This window comes from Bos grunniens, chromosome 1 (assembly GCF_055505025.1).
Source record: "Bos grunniens cultivar Pamir isolate PY7600 chromosome 1, Bosgru_T2T1.0, whole genome shotgun sequence".
Lineage (NCBI taxonomy): Eukaryota > Metazoa > Chordata > Mammalia > Artiodactyla > Bovidae > Bos > Bos grunniens.
In genome coordinates this window covers 100,237,407-100,255,086 of record NC_141165.1, presented here as the reverse complement: position 1 = coordinate 100,255,086, position 17,680 = coordinate 100,237,407, and the positions used below count along the sequence as shown (strand labels likewise).

General features: G+C 38.1%; 1 protein-coding gene across 6 annotated transcripts in view; it reads left to right on the top strand.

The window, feature by feature from the left end:
- Nucleotides 1–14,141, top strand: part of LOC147380008 (uncharacterized) — a 33,387-nt gene extending 19,246 nt beyond the window's left edge. For 2 of the 6 annotated variants that reach the window (XR_015165740.1, XR_015165745.1), the window contains exons 3-4: nt 12,389–12,491; nt 13,954–14,141. Coding sequence is in view for 1 of the 6 variants with exons in the window: in XM_086406834.1 (XP_086262960.1) it covers nt 12,389–12,491; nt 13,259–13,395 (240 nt within the window). In the remaining 5 variants the exon portion in view is untranslated. Of the gene's footprint in view, nt 1–12,388; nt 12,492–13,258; nt 13,821–13,953 lie in introns of those variants that run through there. The other 4 variants (XR_015165741.1, XR_015165742.1, XM_086406834.1 and 1 more) reach the window with 3 other exon arrangements.
- The last annotated feature ends 3,539 nt before the right edge of the window (nt 14,142–17,680 follow it).

Genomic DNA, 17,680 nt, shown 5'->3' with positions numbered 1-17,680 from the left:
TCCAGTGGTCATGTATGGATGTGAGAGTTGGACTGTGAAGAAAGCTGAGCACCGAAGAATCAATGCTTTTGAACTGTGGTGTTGGAGAAGACTCTTGAGAGTCCCTTGGACTGCAAGGGGATCCAACCAGTCCATTCTGAAGGAGATCAGCCCTGGGATTTCTTTGGAAGGAATGATGCTAAAGCTGAAACTCCAGTACTTTGGCCACCTCATGCGAAGAGTTGACTCATTGGAAGACTCTGATGCTGGGAGGGATTGGGGGCAGGAGGAGAAGGGGACGACAGAGGATGAGATGGCTGGATGGCATCACTGACTCGATGGACGTGAGTCTCAGTGAACTCCAGAAATTGGTGATGGACAGGGAGGCCTGGTGTGCTGCGATTCATGGGGTCGCAAAGAGTCGGACACGACTGAGCGACTGATCTGATCTGATGTAGAGGATCATGTCATCTGCAAACAGTGAGAATTTTACTTCTTCTTTTCCAATCTGGATTCTTTTTATTTCTTTTTCTGCTCTGATTGCTGTGGCCAAAACTTCCAAAACTATGTTGAATAGTAGTGGTGAGAGTAGGCACACTTGTCTTGTTCCTGACTTTAGGGTAAATGCTTTCAATTTTTCACCATTGAGGATAATGTTTGCTGAGGGTTTGTCATATATAGCTTTTATTATGTTGAGGTATGTTCCTTCTATTCCTGCTTTCTGGAGGGTTTTTATCATAAATGGATGTTGAATTTTGTCAAAGGTTTTCTCTTCACCCATTGAGATGATCATATGCGTTTTATCTTTCAATTTGTTAATGTGGTGTATTACGTTGATTGATTTGCAGATGTTGAAGAATCCTTGCATCCCTGGGATAAAGCCCACTTAGTCATGATGTATGATCTTTTTGATGTATTGTTGGTTTGATATTTTGTTTGATATTGTTTGTTGTTTGATATTTTGATATTGTATGTTGTTTGATATTTTGTTTGTTAGAATTTTTAAAGGATTTTTGCATCTAAGTTCATCAGTGATATTGGCCTGTAGTTTTCTTTTTTTGTGGCATCCGTGTCTGGTTTTGGTATTAGGGTGATGGTGGCCTCATAGAATGAGTTTGGAAGTTTACCTTCCCCTGCAATTTTCTGGAAGAGTTTGAGTAGGATAGGTGTTAGCTCTTCTCTAAATTTTTCTAGAGTTCAGCTGTGAGGCCGTCTGGTCCTGGGCTTTTGTTTGCTGGAAGTTTTTGATTACAGTTTCAATTTCTGTGCTTGTGATGGGTCTGTTAAGATTTTCTATTTCTTCCTGGTTCAGTTTTAGAAAGTTGTACTTTTCTAAGAATTTGTCCATTTCTTCCACGTTGTCCATTTTATTGGCATATAGTTGCTGATAGTAGTCTCTTATGATCCTTTGTATCTTTGTGTTGTCTGTTGTGATTTCTCCATTTTCATTTCTAATTTTGTTGATTTGATTCTTCTTCCCTTGTTTCTTGATGAGTCTGGCTAACGGTTTTTCAATTTTATTTATCTTCTCAAAGAACCAGCTTTTAGCTTTGTTGATTTTTGCTATGGTCTCTTTTGTTTCTTTTGCATTTATTTCTGCCCTAATTTTTGAGATTTCTTTCCTTCTACTAACCCTGGGTTCTCCATTTCTTCCTTTTCTAGTTGCTTTAGGTGTAGAGTTAGGTTATTTATTTGACTTTTTTCTTGTTTCTTGAGGTAAGCCTGTATTGCTATGAACCTTCCCCTTAGCATTGCTTTCACAGTGTCCCATAGGTTTTGGGTTGTTTTGTCTTCATTTTCACTCGTTTCTATACATATTTTGATTTCTTTTGTGATTTGTTGGTTATTCAGCCGTGTGTTGTTCAGCTTCCATATATTAGAATTTTTATTAGTTTTTCTCCCATAATTGACATCTAATCTTACTGCATTGTGGTCAGAAAAGATGCTTGGAATGATTTCAATGTTTTTGAATTTACCAAGGCTAGATTTATGGCCCAGGATGTGATCTATCCTGGAGAAGGTTCCGTGTGCACTTGAGAAAAAGGTGAAAATCATTGTTTTGGGGTGAAATGTCCTATAGATATCAATTAGGTCTAACTGGTCTATTGGATCATCTAAAGTTTGTGTTTCCTTGTTAATTTTCTGTTTAGTTGATCTATCCATAGGTGTGAGTGGGGTATCAAAATCTCCCACTATTATTGTGTTATTGTTAATTTCCCCTTTCATACTTGTTAGCATTTGCCTTACATACTGCAGTGCTCCTATGTTGGGTGCATATATATTTATAATTGTTATATCTTCTTCTTGATCCTTTAATCATTATGTAGTCCTTCTTTGTCTCTTTTCACAGCCTTTATTTCAAAGTCTATTTTATCTGTTATGAGTATTGCTACTCCTGCTTTCTTTTGGTCTCTATTTGCGTGGAATATCTTTTTCCAGCCCTTCACTTTCAGTCTGTATGTGTCCCTTATTTTGAGGTGGGTCTCTTGTAGACAACACATATAGGGGTCTTATTTTTTGTATCCGCTCAGCCAGTCTTTGTCTTTTGGTTGGGGCATTCAACCCATTTACATTTAAGGTAATTATTGATAAGTATGATCCCATTGCCCTTTACTTTGTTGTTTTGAGTTTGAGTTTATACACCATTTCTGTGTTCCTGTCTTGAGAAGAACCTTTAGCATTTGTTGGAGAGCTGGTTTGGTGGTGCTGAATTCTTTCAGCTTTTGCTTGTCTGTAAATCTTTTGATTTCTCCTTCATATTTGAATGAGATCCTTGGTGGGTACAGTAATCTGGGCTGTAGGTTTTTCTCTTTCATCACTTGAAGTATGTCCTGCCATTCCCTTCTGGCCTAAAGAGTTTCTATTGAAAGATAAGCTGTTATCCTTATTGGAATCCCCTTGTGTGTTATTTGTTGTTTTTCCCTTGCTGCTTTTAATATTTGTTCTTTGTGTTTGATCTTTGTTAATTTGATTAATATGTGTCTTGGGGTGTTTCACCTTGGGTTTATCCTGTTTGGAACTCTCTGGGTTTCTTGGACTTGGGTGGCTATTTCCTTCCCCATTTTAGGGACGTTTTCAAATATTATCTCCTCAAGTATTTTCTCATGGTTGTTGTTGTTTTTTTTTTTTTTTTGTCTTCTTCTTCTGGGATTCCTATGATTTGATTGTTGATATGTTTAACATTGTCCCCGAGGTCTCTGAGGTTGTCCTCATTTCTTTTAATTCTTTTTTCTTTTTTCCTCTCTGTTTCATTTATTTCTACCATTCTATCTTCTACCTCACTTATCCTATCTTCTGCTTCCGTTATTCTACTGTTGGTTCCCTCCAGAGTGTTTTTTATCTTGTTTATTGCATTATTCATTATATATGGACTCTTTTTTATTTCTTCTAGGTCCTTGTTAAACATTTCTTGCATCTTCTCAATCCTTGTCTCCAGGCTATTTATCTGTAACTCCATTTTGTTTTCAAGATTTTGGATCATTTTCACTATCATTATTCTGAATTCTTTTTCAGGTAGATTCCCTATCTCTTCCTCTTTGGTTTGGTTTGGTGGGCATTTATCCTGTTCCTTTACCTGCTGAGTATTTCTCTGCCTTTTCATCTTGTTTATATTGCTGTGTTTGGGGTGGCCTTTCTATATTCTGGCAGTTTGTGGTTCCTCTTTATTGTGGAGGTTCCTCACGATGGGTGGGGTTGGACGGGTGGCTTGTCAAGGTTTCCTGGTTAGGGAAGTTTGTGTCGGTGTTCTGGTGGGTGGAGCTGGGTTTCTTCTCTCTGGAGTGCAATCAAGTGTCCAGTAGTGAGTTTTGAGATATCAGTGGGTTTGGTGTGACTGGGCAGCCTGTATATTGCAGCTCAGGGCTATGTTCCTGTGTTGCTGGAGAATTTGCATGCTGTGTCTTGCTCTGGAACTTGTTGGCTCTTGGGTGGCGCTTGGTTTCAGTGTAGGTATGGAGTCTTTTGGATGAGCTCTTACCAATTAATGTTCCCTGGAGTCAGGAGTTCTTTGGTGTTCTCAAGTTTTGAACTTAAGCCTCCTGCCTCTGGATTTCAAAATTCTTCTTACGGTAGCCTCAAGACTTCTCCATCTATACAGCACCGATGATAAAATATCTAGGTTAATGATGAAAAGTTTCTCCACAGTGAGGGACACCCAGAGAGGTTCACAGAGTTACATGGAGAAGAGACGAGGGAGGAGGAAGATAGAGGTAACCAGGAGGAGAAGAGGGGGAATCAAAAGGGGAAAGAGCAAGCTAGCCAGTAATCAATTCCCTATGTGCTCTTCACAGTCTGGACCCCTCAGAGATGTTCACAGATTTAGACAGAAAAGAGAAGAGGGAGGAAGGAGACAGAGGTGATCAGGAGGAGAAAAGGGGGACTCAAAAAGAGAGAGACAGATCCAGCCAGTAATCAGTTCCCTAAGTCTTCTCCACAGCCTGGAACACACAAAGAGATTCACAGAGTTGGGTAGAGAAGAGAAAGGAGAGGGAGGAGATAGAAATGACCTGGTGGAGAAGAAGGAGAGTCAAAATGGGGAGAGAGCAATCAAGCCAGTAATCACACTCCCAAGTAAAAATGGGTACTGAAGATTGGGTTCTTAAAGGTATAAAATTGATAACAAATACCAAAAAGCAAAGATTAAAAATCTAGAGCAGAGGTTAGACTCTCAAAAACACAATATTAAAAAAAAAATACAAAGTCACAAAAATTATAAAATATATAGATAAAGTTTGCTTTAAAAATAAGGTCTTTTTTTTGGAAAGGTAATAGATTATAAAAATGAAAATTAAAGGAGTAATAGAGGACTTAAAATGAAAAAAAAAGTTCTTAATTTAAAAAATGATAGTAGTAAAAATATATCTAGGAATTTCTCTGGAGCTGTTGTGGACAGTGTGGGGTCAGTTCAGTTTCAGATAGTTCCTTGATCTGGCTTATACTTCTCAACTTCTATAGGCCCCTTCCAATGTAGTCGGTGCTAACTACAGGGTTTTAATCTGTTGCACCTGTCACTTTCAAAGTGGTTCCCTCTGTTTATTTTAGCTTCTTCTGTTTTCTAGTCTCTTCAGTGTTTAATTTCTGCCCTGTCACAAGGGGGTGAAGGTGGTCACTTATTTAGGCTTACTTGTTCAGTTGTGCTGTGGGGAGGGAGGAGCACTGCAAACAAGTATCACTGGCGTGTGTGGGGAGTGCTTGCAGTGTTTCAGCCTCATTGGGTTTTCCTCTGCTCACTGCGTGTGTGCTTTCATGGTCTACATTTCTCAGCCTCTAGGTTGCTCTGCCGGAAACTGTCTGAGGTGGGCCCTGGGTTGCGTACACTTTCCAGGTCTAAGCTGCTCAGATTCAGGTTCTTGAGTACTCCCCAAAGGCGCAGACTTGGTTGGGCCTGCGTTTTGTGCACTTCCCAGGTCTGAGCAGCTCAGGTGACCAGGTGCTTGGTGAGTGCAGTCACCCTCAGGTGGGCAGTGCGTCTTATTGCCTCCCACATCCCAGCCATTCATTTTTCTGGGTGTACAACGGGTGTGCCTTCTCAGGTGTGCCGTGTGTCTCTTCTGGGGAGCTGATCTCTCGCTGTGACCCTCCTATCAGATGTCAACTGTCCAGAATCCCAAGAACTCTTGGTTAGCAATAAAGCCTGTTTGCAGTTTGGTAGAGGATGCCTCTCTGGGGCCCTGATTGCCCCTTTCCAGCTCTGGCTCCACCCTCCCCCCCACCACCCCAATGCCTGCTTGTCTCCAGTGGGGGATGGGCCAGTCCACAGCCTGCTAGCTCTCCTCTGATGTTTGCTTAGTCATTTGTTCTGTGAGCAGGCCTGGCAGTGCCTCAGGTTAGGGCTTTTCGCAGGATAGTTCTCTCTCTCTCTATTTTTTTTTTCTCTCTCTCTCTGGCTATACCACAGTTTGGGCTGCTATCTCAGGTTAGTTCCCTCAGATTGCCCTCAGGGCATTCAGCCCAGTCCTTACCCTAAGCAATGTTCAGCCCCTGCTTGCTGGTGGCGGCTGCAAGCGCTGGGAGTTTCCGTTAGGCATGTAATCTAGGGGTTTTAATTACTTATTTATTTCTCGTCCCAGTTATTTTGCCCTCTGAGATTCCAAGATTCCCCACAGACCTGCAAGCGAGAGTGTTTCCTGGTGTTTGGAAACTTCTCTTTTAAGACTCCCTTTCCTGGACGGATCTCCGTCCCTACCTCTTTTGTCTCTCTTTTTATCTTTTATATGTTGTCCTACCTCCTTTTGAAGACAATGAGCTACCCTTCTGGGTTCCTGATGTCCTCTGCCAGCATTCAGAAGTTGTTTTGTGGAATTTGCTCAGCGTTGAAATGTTCTTTCGATGAGTTTGTAGGGGAGAAAATGGTCTCCATGTCCTATTCCTCTGCAATCTTCTCTAAATATTAAAATAGCATAATTTTCTATAGACTTTAAATAATTGTTTTCAAGTTCCACCTGATAATCTTTTAAAACTAAAATCTTTAAACTCTTTAAAGTTGGTGTAAGTACTGATATGTTGAGATTTTAATCTACCATCTTATTATTTACTATCTGACCAGTTTTATGTCTCTTTTTCTCTCTTCCTGAATTCTTTTAGATTAATTATTTGTTTTTATTTCATTTCCCCCCTCTTTGTTAATTATACATTCCTATACACTTCTATACCCTTTAAGTGGCTGACTTGGAGATTGTAACATATATCCTTGAAATCTTCTCTTACTATCAAGTTTTATACTGGCCATCATTTATTCATCTTTTATAGCTGCATTTCCACAGCTTCAATGTCAACAGGGTCTTGTCACCACAATAAAGAATTAATATGCTTTGATTCAAGTTTCCAGAAATTAAAAAAAGGAGTTTCCTGCCCTCATTGCATAGCCTTAAATATTTTTAACAGAAAGAGAAGGGCTCTTCGCTTATCTGCCAACTAGAGTTCACAGAAGAAATCTACTGTTAAGTGTTTACTATTCAGAGAGTTGGAGAAGGAAATGGCACCCCACTCCAATACTCTTGCCTGGAAAATCCCATGGACAGAGAAACCTGGTAGGCTAAAGTCCATGGGCTACAGTCCATGGGCAAAGAGTCAGACACGACTGAGCGACTTCACTATTCAGAGAGTAGTACTTCAAAGTCTAGGCTTTATAATGAGTGAAATATTTTCTTTCTTCAAAATGCACATGGAGAAGGCAAGTCATTTATTACAGATTATTTTAGGAAAAAAACTATAGCACCTCTGCATATCATTTGCAGAAAGCACAAGCTAATAACTTTCCCAGAATCTTATTTGACTGGACAGCTTGCAGTATAACTTAATGTTATATTCAGAGTTGGTGACAGTATTGAGTAAGTCACATTAGTTAGCCTACTTATTCTATTTTATTAAGATATCTTTAATATAATCTGTATTTTTGGTTTTTATAAATGCAAGAAAATGATGAAAACGGTAAAGTATCTCCATAATTTGTCACATCCACCCAAGAAACAAAAGCATCACTAGCTTTCGGTGATATTGAATCATAAATTTTGAATGAGTGAAGGAGACATCATATCTTTTGGAAATCTAACAGTTTTGTATATAGCCAACTGTTAAAGTATTGAAATGAGTAGTCTAGTAAGCAGTCCAGATGAGCTAAATATAACCTCATTTAGGCCTAGGAAATCTCATCAAGCTCTGAATTAAAAAAAAACTCAGGGCTTCCCAGGTAGCTCAGCAGTAAAGAATCCACCTGCCAATTCAGGAGATGTGGGTCCAATCCCTGGATCAGGAATATCCCCTAGAGAAGGAAATGGCAGCCCAGTCTAGTATTCTAGACTAGAATAGTAGTCTAGAATTGAGTTCAAAACTCAATGCTGTAGATTAGAACAAGCAGCAGTTTTCCTAGTGACTCTGTTGGTCATGCTAACAGACCACAGGATCTATCCCATGGTCTTAGAATGCTTTTACATGTGATGATATCTTGCTTGTTATACAACTTTAAGCATCGTTTTGGCCTCAGAACAGAGTATTTCTCTGTTACCTTGACCATCTATTGTTATTGCTGCTGCTGCTGCTAAGTCGCTTCAGTCATGTCCAACTCTGTGCGACCCCACAGATGGCAGCCCACCAGGCTCCCCCATCCCTGGGATTATCCAGTCAAGAACACTGGAGTGGGTTGCCATTTCCTTCTCCAATGCATGAAAGTGAAAAGTGAAAGGGAAGTCATTCAGTCGTGTCCGACTCTTAGCGACCCCATGGACTACAGCCTACCAGGCTCCTCCATCTATGGGATTTTCCAGGCAAGAGTACTGGAGAGGGGTCCCATTGCCTTCTCCGTTAAACAGGGATTGAACCCGGGTCTCCCGCATTTCAGGCAGATTCTTTACCAGCTGAACCACAAGGGAAGCCCAAGAATACTGGAGTGGGTAGCCTATCCCTTCTCCAGGGGATCTTCCTGACCCAGGAATTGAACTGGTGTCTTTTGCATTGCAGGCAGATTATCAGTTGTTATTGATAAGAAGCCAAATGTCAACCCGATAATTGTGATAGTAAATATTACTTCTCATTGGTAACATAGGCTCTTCTACTATTAGACTTTTGAAACTTTCTGGTGCTATTTTTATTAATAGTTGTCTTTTTAAAAATCCTTTAATGTGATGGGCATTTATTTGGTAGGTTCATTCAATCCAGAGACTCAAATCCTTCAACTCTGACAACCTTCTCATATCTTTGAGACTTCCCCCCATTCATATAACATTCTCTTTTGATAAACTTTATTAAGCGGCCATTAAAATATTTAGTTTGGATTTTATTTTTTCTTTAACATTAATGTCTCTTTTCCTTTTCTTCAGACTACTGAGAAAGTTTCTAAAATTTGTCTTCAAACTCTTTATTAACTGTTTCCTTCTTTTGATAATCAAGTTTATAATTCTGAATTGCTTTTATAATTTAAAATTAATTTTACAAATTATCCTCCTACTTTAAGGAAATAATATCTTCTCAAATCTATCTAAGAATAATAATTTAAATAATAATTTAGGGGTGCTTTAATTGTCTTTAATTATCTGTACCAGTCCCTGCCTCACCTCCACTACCATGATTTTATGTTATTTTTACTTAGTAATTTCCACTTTGATTACAGGCTTTCTTCAAAGTTTACAGATTCCTGACTGGGAGTTTAAAGTATCTTCATTTGGTTTTTTGCACCTTGTGAAGAGCTAAATTTTTATTTGTACAGAGCAGGCGGCAATTAACCAGAAGACTCTGAAAGCCAGAATGTAGAGCCTTTACTCTGGTGCTCTTATCCCCTCTACCTTGGCTATTTCTGCATGTTTAATGATTATTTGAACCTCCATGTTTTTTGCCTGAGGGGTAAGCACTTGGCTATCCAGAGTTGTGCTTTGGGATATGGAAGTGATGCTTTTGACTCTAACCTTTATTCTGTGATTCACTATTCCTTCCTCTGTCAACTGAATCCTGAGCCCCTCCCCGCAAGCCCTGCAGGGCTGTCTGTGCAGGAATAGTCTGCTTTGTACAAACATGAGCCTGCAGCTTCTTTCATCCTGCACCTTCATAGGCCATTCTGTGCTTTTTATATCTTTCATATGCTTGTTTAAACTTCTTGTTAATGGAGGTCTCTCTTCTGTCTACTTGTTATTTTTCATGTAATCATTTTAGTTTTGTTACTATTATTTTAATGAAGTCTCAGGAAAGAGTAGAGATAAGTATTTCTGTTACATGTATCCTTTCAAACAGAAGTCAATCAGCCTTTTTCTCCTGGTAGTTTTCCCCAAATCATGAGATTGAGTTATGGCAACTAAATGGCATATGTATGTCCCATCAATCTATTGAGTAGATTACTATGGTTATGTTAGCTAGATAGAATAGGGAAAAGGAGTCCAAAATGGCGGTGGCTAAAAGACAAGGAAGGTCCGAGGACCAGAGTGAAGACTTCAGGCAGAACAAACAGCACTCCTGGCTAAGCCCAATTTGCATAGAGCAGGCCCAGGTGGAGGAAAAAAACATATAAAAGGAGGAGCCAAAGCGCTTTTTCACGGACTCTATCTCCCGTGTGCATGCGTGTACATGCTCTCTCTCTCTCTTTCTCTCTCCTGCTATCTTCTAAATAAAATAGAGCTGTAACACTGATTTGCCTAAGAGCTGTAGCACGGTTTGTCCAAGACCCAAGAGCTGTGACGTGCCAAGGGCTTTAATGTCCGTCTCTCCAAATCTTTGTTGTGACGAGACAAAGAACCAAGGAACATACACTCGCGTGACAGTTAATTTCAATTCTTTTTTTTAAAAAAATTTTATTTCTCACTGAGATACAAATGTCTTCAAAGATGTAACATCAGTTCAGAAGAGGATTTTTCCATGTTTATCTTTAAGGTGAGGCTAGTGGAAAAGAACCCACCTGCCGATGCTGGAGACGTAAGAGACTCAGATTTGATCCCTGGGTCAGGAAGATCCCCTGGAGGAGGGCATGACAACCCACTGTAGTATTTTTTCTTGGAGAATCCCATGGACAGAGGAGCCTGGTGAGCTACAGTCCATGGGGTCACAAAGAGTTGGACACTGAAGCGATGTAGCACTAGCTTTATAGAACGTATTTGGGATATAAATCCCTGATTTTGCTGAAATCTTAGAGTTTCCTCCCCCCGCCCCATTTTTGTTGCCATTGACTTCAGGTCTGTGTTCAAATTTTTGTGCCAGATTCTTTCCATTCAGCTTCCTCCACCCATTTGAATGAGCTATGCAGTATCTCACTGAAAAACAAAAAACAAAAAAAAAACAGAGTTAAAAATAGAAACTGAGGCAGAGTGATATTTGACCAGTCAAAAACAAATGGCACAAAGCTTTTCAACTAAAATCTATGATTTTCTAATAGTATCTCAGGGAAGAAGTAATTGCTAACAAGAATTTATCTTTTTTTTTCAATGATAATAAAAAACTAAAGCAGCAAATTAAAAAGGAATGAGAGGTCACAATAAGCAGACAAATGACATCAATCTGACAAACAGAAAGAGGACAAAAACAAAGATGCAAAATACACAGTAGTTCATGCCACTTAACATAAGTGAAAATTTCCTTAAGATCCATCCACCGTGAGGCACAGGTTCATTTTTACGCTACACCTAAGAACTATTATTGATAATCATAATGATGGTCTTTTGTTAAACTGAAGTTGTTATATAAAATATAAATTATATTCAGAAGGCTATATAGAAAGAAGGAAAGTTTATTAATACCACTTAAGTACATTGTAGTCAAAACAGCTATTGTAGAAAGCGTTGATACTCATTGTGTTTTTCTTAAGTATGCAGGCCCTGGAGTCAGATAGAGAACTGCACTTGCTTCTCAGTCTTGCCACCTAATCACTATGTAGTTTTGGGCAATTTTATTACATCTTAGGGCCCTCTGTTTTCCATTTTGTACCAAATAATTATGCTCATCTAGTTGACGTAAATAATTATAGGAATGAAAAAGTTTTCCCTTCTTCCCTTTTAGGTTCTTTGGCTAGTCTAATTAAAAAAAAATGATATTACAAATTAACAGGAGAAAAACAAACAAATTTCAGTGTATGTATACATGGGAGAGAACCAAGAAAACAGAGCCTTTGAAAGGACTGACACCATCATCTTAAGCACTATCTTCAGCTTTTTTAAGAAAAGAGATGTTAGGGGTGGGGAGTCAGTTACAGGAGGTTACCAGAAAAGGCACTGTAAACATGGGTAAGGTTGTTATGCAGATTTAAGCTGTTGTTTTCTCAATTGATAAGAATCTACACATTTAGCATCATTCTCTTCTTCCTGGTACAAATGAAGATTTCTCTTACAGATTGTCTTATAGATTTATTTTTCTTATGAACATCTTTCTTACCAAAGAGTAACTTCTACTTGGTTTTCAGTTGTATATCCTGTGTTTTCAGCTTCTTAAAAATCAGCCTGAAATAATCCTTATGTAAACGAGATGTATTTCAGGGTGGCAAATACTACTACCTTACATAATCCTTATAAAGTGTCTATTGCATCTCTAAGAACATTAATTTAAATACTAATTATCCTTGTAAATTTATTTTCTAAGGTTATTACAGAATCTTTGGAAATTCAATTTTAGTAACAGGATAATATTTCATTAAGTGACTATATTATATTTTGCTTAATAATTTTTAAAGTGGTTATATCTAAGTGGATATTTAGGTGGCTATATATTTTTTTAATTCTTGAGAGTGATAGAATGATAGTAAATATTGTCTGTCTTCAATTTGAATACTATTAGTATATTATTTTACAAAATGAAATGTGACAATCTTATAGTATCAATTTGAATGTCAACAAACCAATGGTAAACCAATAGAGCGTTACAGATTAAAGGTACCAAAATGTCAGTATAGTATATAAAAAGAAGTATAGTCCCAAAGAGCATGTTTTTGGTTTATGTTTTCTAGGTACTGCTGGTTTTCCTTATAATTGGCTACATACATTTGGTACATTCTTTGCTGTTTCATGTATTTTATTTTTCATCTTCTGTATTGTTTGGAGAAAGAAAAAGTAAGTTGTATTATTACTACCTGTTTTCATAGAAAAGGTGGATTAAATAGGGCTAGTTTTAAATAGGAAAAAAAATTCCAATGGCTCTGGGAAAATTAATCATGGAAAGAATCATCATGGAAAACTTTTGTATATTCTTGGTAATTTTTTGCAGTCAAAGGATTTATCCTTATTAAAATGACATACTACTTGGGATTGTTACAGAGGCAGGCTGTTAGTAATCTTTCATGCTTACAGTAACTAGAAGGTTTCCCAGGTGGCACTAGTGGTAAAGAACCCATCTGCCAATGCAGGAGACACAAGAGATGGGAGTTCAGTCCCTGGGTTGGGAAGATCCCCTGGAGGAAGGCATGGCAACCCACTCCAGTATTCTTGTCTGGAGCATCCCATGGACAGAGGAGCCTGGCGGGCTATAGTCCATGGAGTTGCAAAGAGTCAGACCCAACTGAAGTGACTTGGCACACACGGTAAATGGAGTTTAAGATTCTTGAGGACAGATTTTGATGGGAGAGAATCATATGGACTTCAGACATCTGGTGGAAGGATGACCGCTGGGTGGTAAAACGGTGAGGACGGGAAACTTGAGATAAGTCTACCTGACAAAGCCACAGGAAGGTGAGAGTGGTGTTACTTTACAAGATTAATATAATAAAATATTGATTCAGTTATTCAACAAATACTTCCTCAGTGCCTATATATTGCTATGCATTGTTCTCAGTGTGGGAGACAGCGTCACAGCTAAAACCTACAAGTTCTTTGTCTTTCAGAAGCTTGTGTCCCAGTGGGGAGAGGCAGTCAAGGAAAGATACAAGGAAAAAAGAAAATATTGGGTAGTGATAAGTACTATTTAGAAAATAAACAGGATGATAAAATTGAGAGAAATCATGGGGCCAGTTTATGTTGAGTGGTCTCTTTGAGGAGGTGACTTTTAACCTGAGAACTGGGTAAGAAAAAAGTTGAGTAAAGTTCTAGCAAAGAATATTCCAGACAAAAAAGGAAAAATTAGTATAGGTCCTCAGGTAGGAATGAGTTTGAAGTGTTCAAAGAATAATGAGAATCTCAGTGTGACTAGAACAATGACTTAGAAATAAGTGAGGGCCAGAAGAGATAAGACCCACGGCCCGGAAAGGCATTTGAGCTTTTAAGTGTCTGCAATAACAATCCATTGAAGCAGTTAAAAGAGTAGAAGGATCTAGATTTAAGAATCTGGAATTTACAGAGCATGTAAGACCAGAGGTATAAATTTGGTAGTATACAGGGCATGTTCTCCAAGGAGACAAATCATATCAATATATTATTAAAAATCAATGAATCAATCAAAAACATTATTGAAAAGATATTTTGATCTGTCAAGAGTTTGAATCTCCCTTTTCTATTCGTAGCATGCTTTACAATACACCGCCAGTAGGGGGAGGGTTTGGGTTGTATTCATCTTATGTATCATCACAGTCTGTATCTGTAGGTCTGAGAATGTCCTTGAAACCACACTCCAGCTGCTGCTGCTGCTGCTGCTAAGTCGCCTCAGTCGTGTCCGACTCTGTGCGACCTCATAGATGGCAGTCCACCAGGCTCCTCCATCCCTGGCATTCTCCAGGCACACTCCAGATGAGACACCCCTAATGAACCACACTCCTTAAGGAACACAGGTAATTGGCGAATGTGAGACTTTTGCTGTCATTGTGTATACTTCAAATTTAAGACTTAACCTTCCATATTAAATTATGCCTTTATTCGTCCCTTCGCTCAGGCGTGTCCGACTCTGTGACCGCATGGACAGTAGCCTACCAGGCTTCGCCGTCCATGGGATTTTCCAGGCAAGAATACTGGAGTGGGCTGCCATTTCCTTCTCCAGGGGATCTTCCCAACCCAGGGATTGAACCCGGGTCTCCTGCATTGCAGACAGACACTTTACCGTCTGAGCCACCAGGGAAGCCCAATCGTGCCTTTGGTTGCAGCAATTGTTATTTTAAAAATAAATGGAAAAATATTGTTTATATATAGTTTCATGAATTAGTCATTTCAAATGAGGTTATAGTAATAATCATGTCTTTGAATGTTTCAATTCATTCCCTGACTCACAGTCTGTTCCCACCTCCCACTGTCACCAATTGAATGGCTTATCTGATTTGGGGTTTTCTTTTTTCCTGAGTATTAATAAGTATGAACATGCTTTAAATAGGTTTCTCCTTCTGAGAAGTTATTGTCTACATCTTCATATGACATCGGGTTGGTTGTCTACATCTATAGATATTCCTTATATCCTAGATTCTGTACATACAAGATATTGATTACTTCTCCCTATTTGGCATCACTCAAATTAAAAGAAATCTTTAATGCTTTAATGCTGTTAAATTCATAACTTTTTTAACCTAATAGCTTGAGTTTGGAATCTTATTTAAGAAGTCCTCATCTACCTAAACTTACAAAAATATAATCGTATTTTCTAGCTTTCTATTGTTCTATTTTCTATTTAGGTCTTTAAACCTTTATACCTAATGTAGACTTGATAATACAGTATTAATTTTCATCATATAATGATCCATATTTCCTGACATCATCTACTACATGATCTATCCTTTCCTTACAGATAAGCTTTATTTTCAGCTCTCTCAGGTGGAAGTTTTGTTCCACTGTTTTTTTTCATGAATGCTTACTTTTTATTGCTATGGTCTTTTGTTATGTGTTAAATTGTGGTAGGTAGAGGTTTCTCTTTTTTCTTTTCAAACTTGATATTTCAATTGAAGGATACACAAACATATAAATGTATCATGAAATAAGTTTAAATTCTTTAAAAAATACAGCTTGAATTTTAGTCCTACATGGAATTTATAGACTAATTACTTTTGGAAGTATTGGTATCTTTATGGTGTAATTTGCTCAACCTACAAATATGTTATCCCTTTATTTAAGTCTTTCTGAATGTTATTTAAGAAAGTTTAAAAATTTTCCCTTAGTAGGTTTTGTGGATCTTTTCTAAGTTAATCCTTTGGTACTTTTCATTTGTTTGCTATAATAAATAGTAACATATTTTAAATGAAATTTTCTAGCTTGTTATTAGTGGCTTAGGAAGAGTTATTGATTTTGTGAGTTAACCTGTAGCTGGAAACCTTGCTAAACTGTTTATTTATTCAAAGTTTTCTGTTGATCTAATGATTTTTCACATAGATCATCATCTTGCTTGCCTGTAATGACATTTTTGCTTTAAAAGACTTCTGAATTTAAAAACATCTAAAATTTCTCTACACTATCTGATGCAGTGTTTGGCCTTTAAGCATATTATCAACTTAAGGAGAAGTTTCATTATTTCCATTTTCTGTGATTTTATCATATATAAGTTGTTGAACTTGCGTAATTCTTTTTGTACTTGCTGAGATAGTGACATGAACTTTCCAAAGTAGTTCATGAATACAATAAATTCTATTGACAGATTTTCAAATGCTAAACCATTTGGGGAATTTTGTCTGCTTTTTAGATGTAACGACTATACTTTTATTTTTCTGAATCATCTTTGGCAGGGGAATTATTTGATTTCAGTTGAGTTCCTTTCAAAGTTACTGGATTATTCAATTTTTAAATTTCTTATAATGTATATAAATTCATTTCTATTTTTAAAACATTTTAATTCATTGTGGTAAGAACATTTAACATGACATCTATCTACCCTTTTAACAAAAATTATAAGCATACAATATAATACTAGTGATTATTAGTACAATGTCATAGAGCACATCTCTAGAACTAATTCATGTTGCTTAACTTAGACCAATTAACTAGTGCTTCCCACTTCTCTCTCCCCAGCCCCTGGCAACAACCATTTCACTCTGATTCTATGAATTTGACTATTTTAGATCACTCACATAAGTGGATTTATCTTTTGTGACTGGCTTATGTCCCTTAGAATAATGCCCATGATGTTCATCCACATTGTCATATATTGCAGAATTTTTCTTTTTAAGGCTGAATAGTATTCCACTATATATAACACATTTTCATTATCTATTGATCTGAAGATGAATATCTAGGTTGTTTCTGCACCTTGGCTAATGTGCATCATGCTACAATTAATATCAGTTCAGTTCAGTTCAGTCGCTCAGTTGTGTCCAACTCTTTGCGACCCCATGAATTGCAGCACGCCAGGCCTCCCTATCCATCACCATCTCCCGGAGTTCACTCAAACTCATGTCCATCGAGTCGGTGATGCCATCCAGCCATCTCATCCTCTGTTGTCCCCTTCTCCTCCTGCCCCCAATTCCTCCCAGCATCAGAGTCTTTTCCAATGAGTCAACTCTGCACATGAGGTGGCCAAAGTACTAGAGTTTCAGCTTCAGTATCAGTCCCTCCAAAGAACACCCAGGACTGATCTCCTTTAGAATGGACTAGTTGAATCTCCTTGCAGTCCAAGGGACTCTCAAGAGTCTTCTCCAATTCCACAGTTCAAAAGCATCAATTCTTCGGCCCTCAGCTTTCTTCACAACTCTCTTTCTTCCAACTCTCACATCCATACATGACCACTGGAAAAACCATAGCCTTGACTAGACGGACCTTTGTTGGCAAAGTAATGTCTCTGCTTTTCAGTATGCTATCTAGGTTGGTCATAACTTTTCTTCCAAGGAGTAAGCGTCTTTTAATTTCATGGCTGTAATCACCATCTGCAGTGATTTTGGAGCCCTCAAAATAAAGTCTGACACTGTTTCCCCATCTATTTCCCATGAAGTGATGGGACTGGGTGCCATGCTCTTCGTTTTCTGAATGTTGAGCTTTAAGCCAACTTCTCACTCTCCTCTTTCACCTTCATCAAGAGGCTTTTGAGTTCCTCTTCACTTTCTGCCATAAGGGTGGTGTCATCTGCATATCTGAGGTTATTGATATTTCAGTGCTAATATCACTTTGAGATCCTGGTTTCCATTGTTTTAGATAAAAACCCAGAAGTGAGATTGGATCATATATGGTTCTATTTTACATTTTTGGAGAAACCTCTTTACTGATTTCCAGAACAGTTGCATCATTTTGCATTCCTATTAATAGCAAGTAAGGGCTGCAGCTTCATCATATTTTTTACCAACATGTGTTGTCTTTTGTTTTTTGAAAATAGCCATCCTGACAGATGTCAGGTGATATTTCATTGTGGCACTTATTTGCATTTCCCTGATAATTTGTGACACTATTTTTTCATATACCTGTTGGGCATT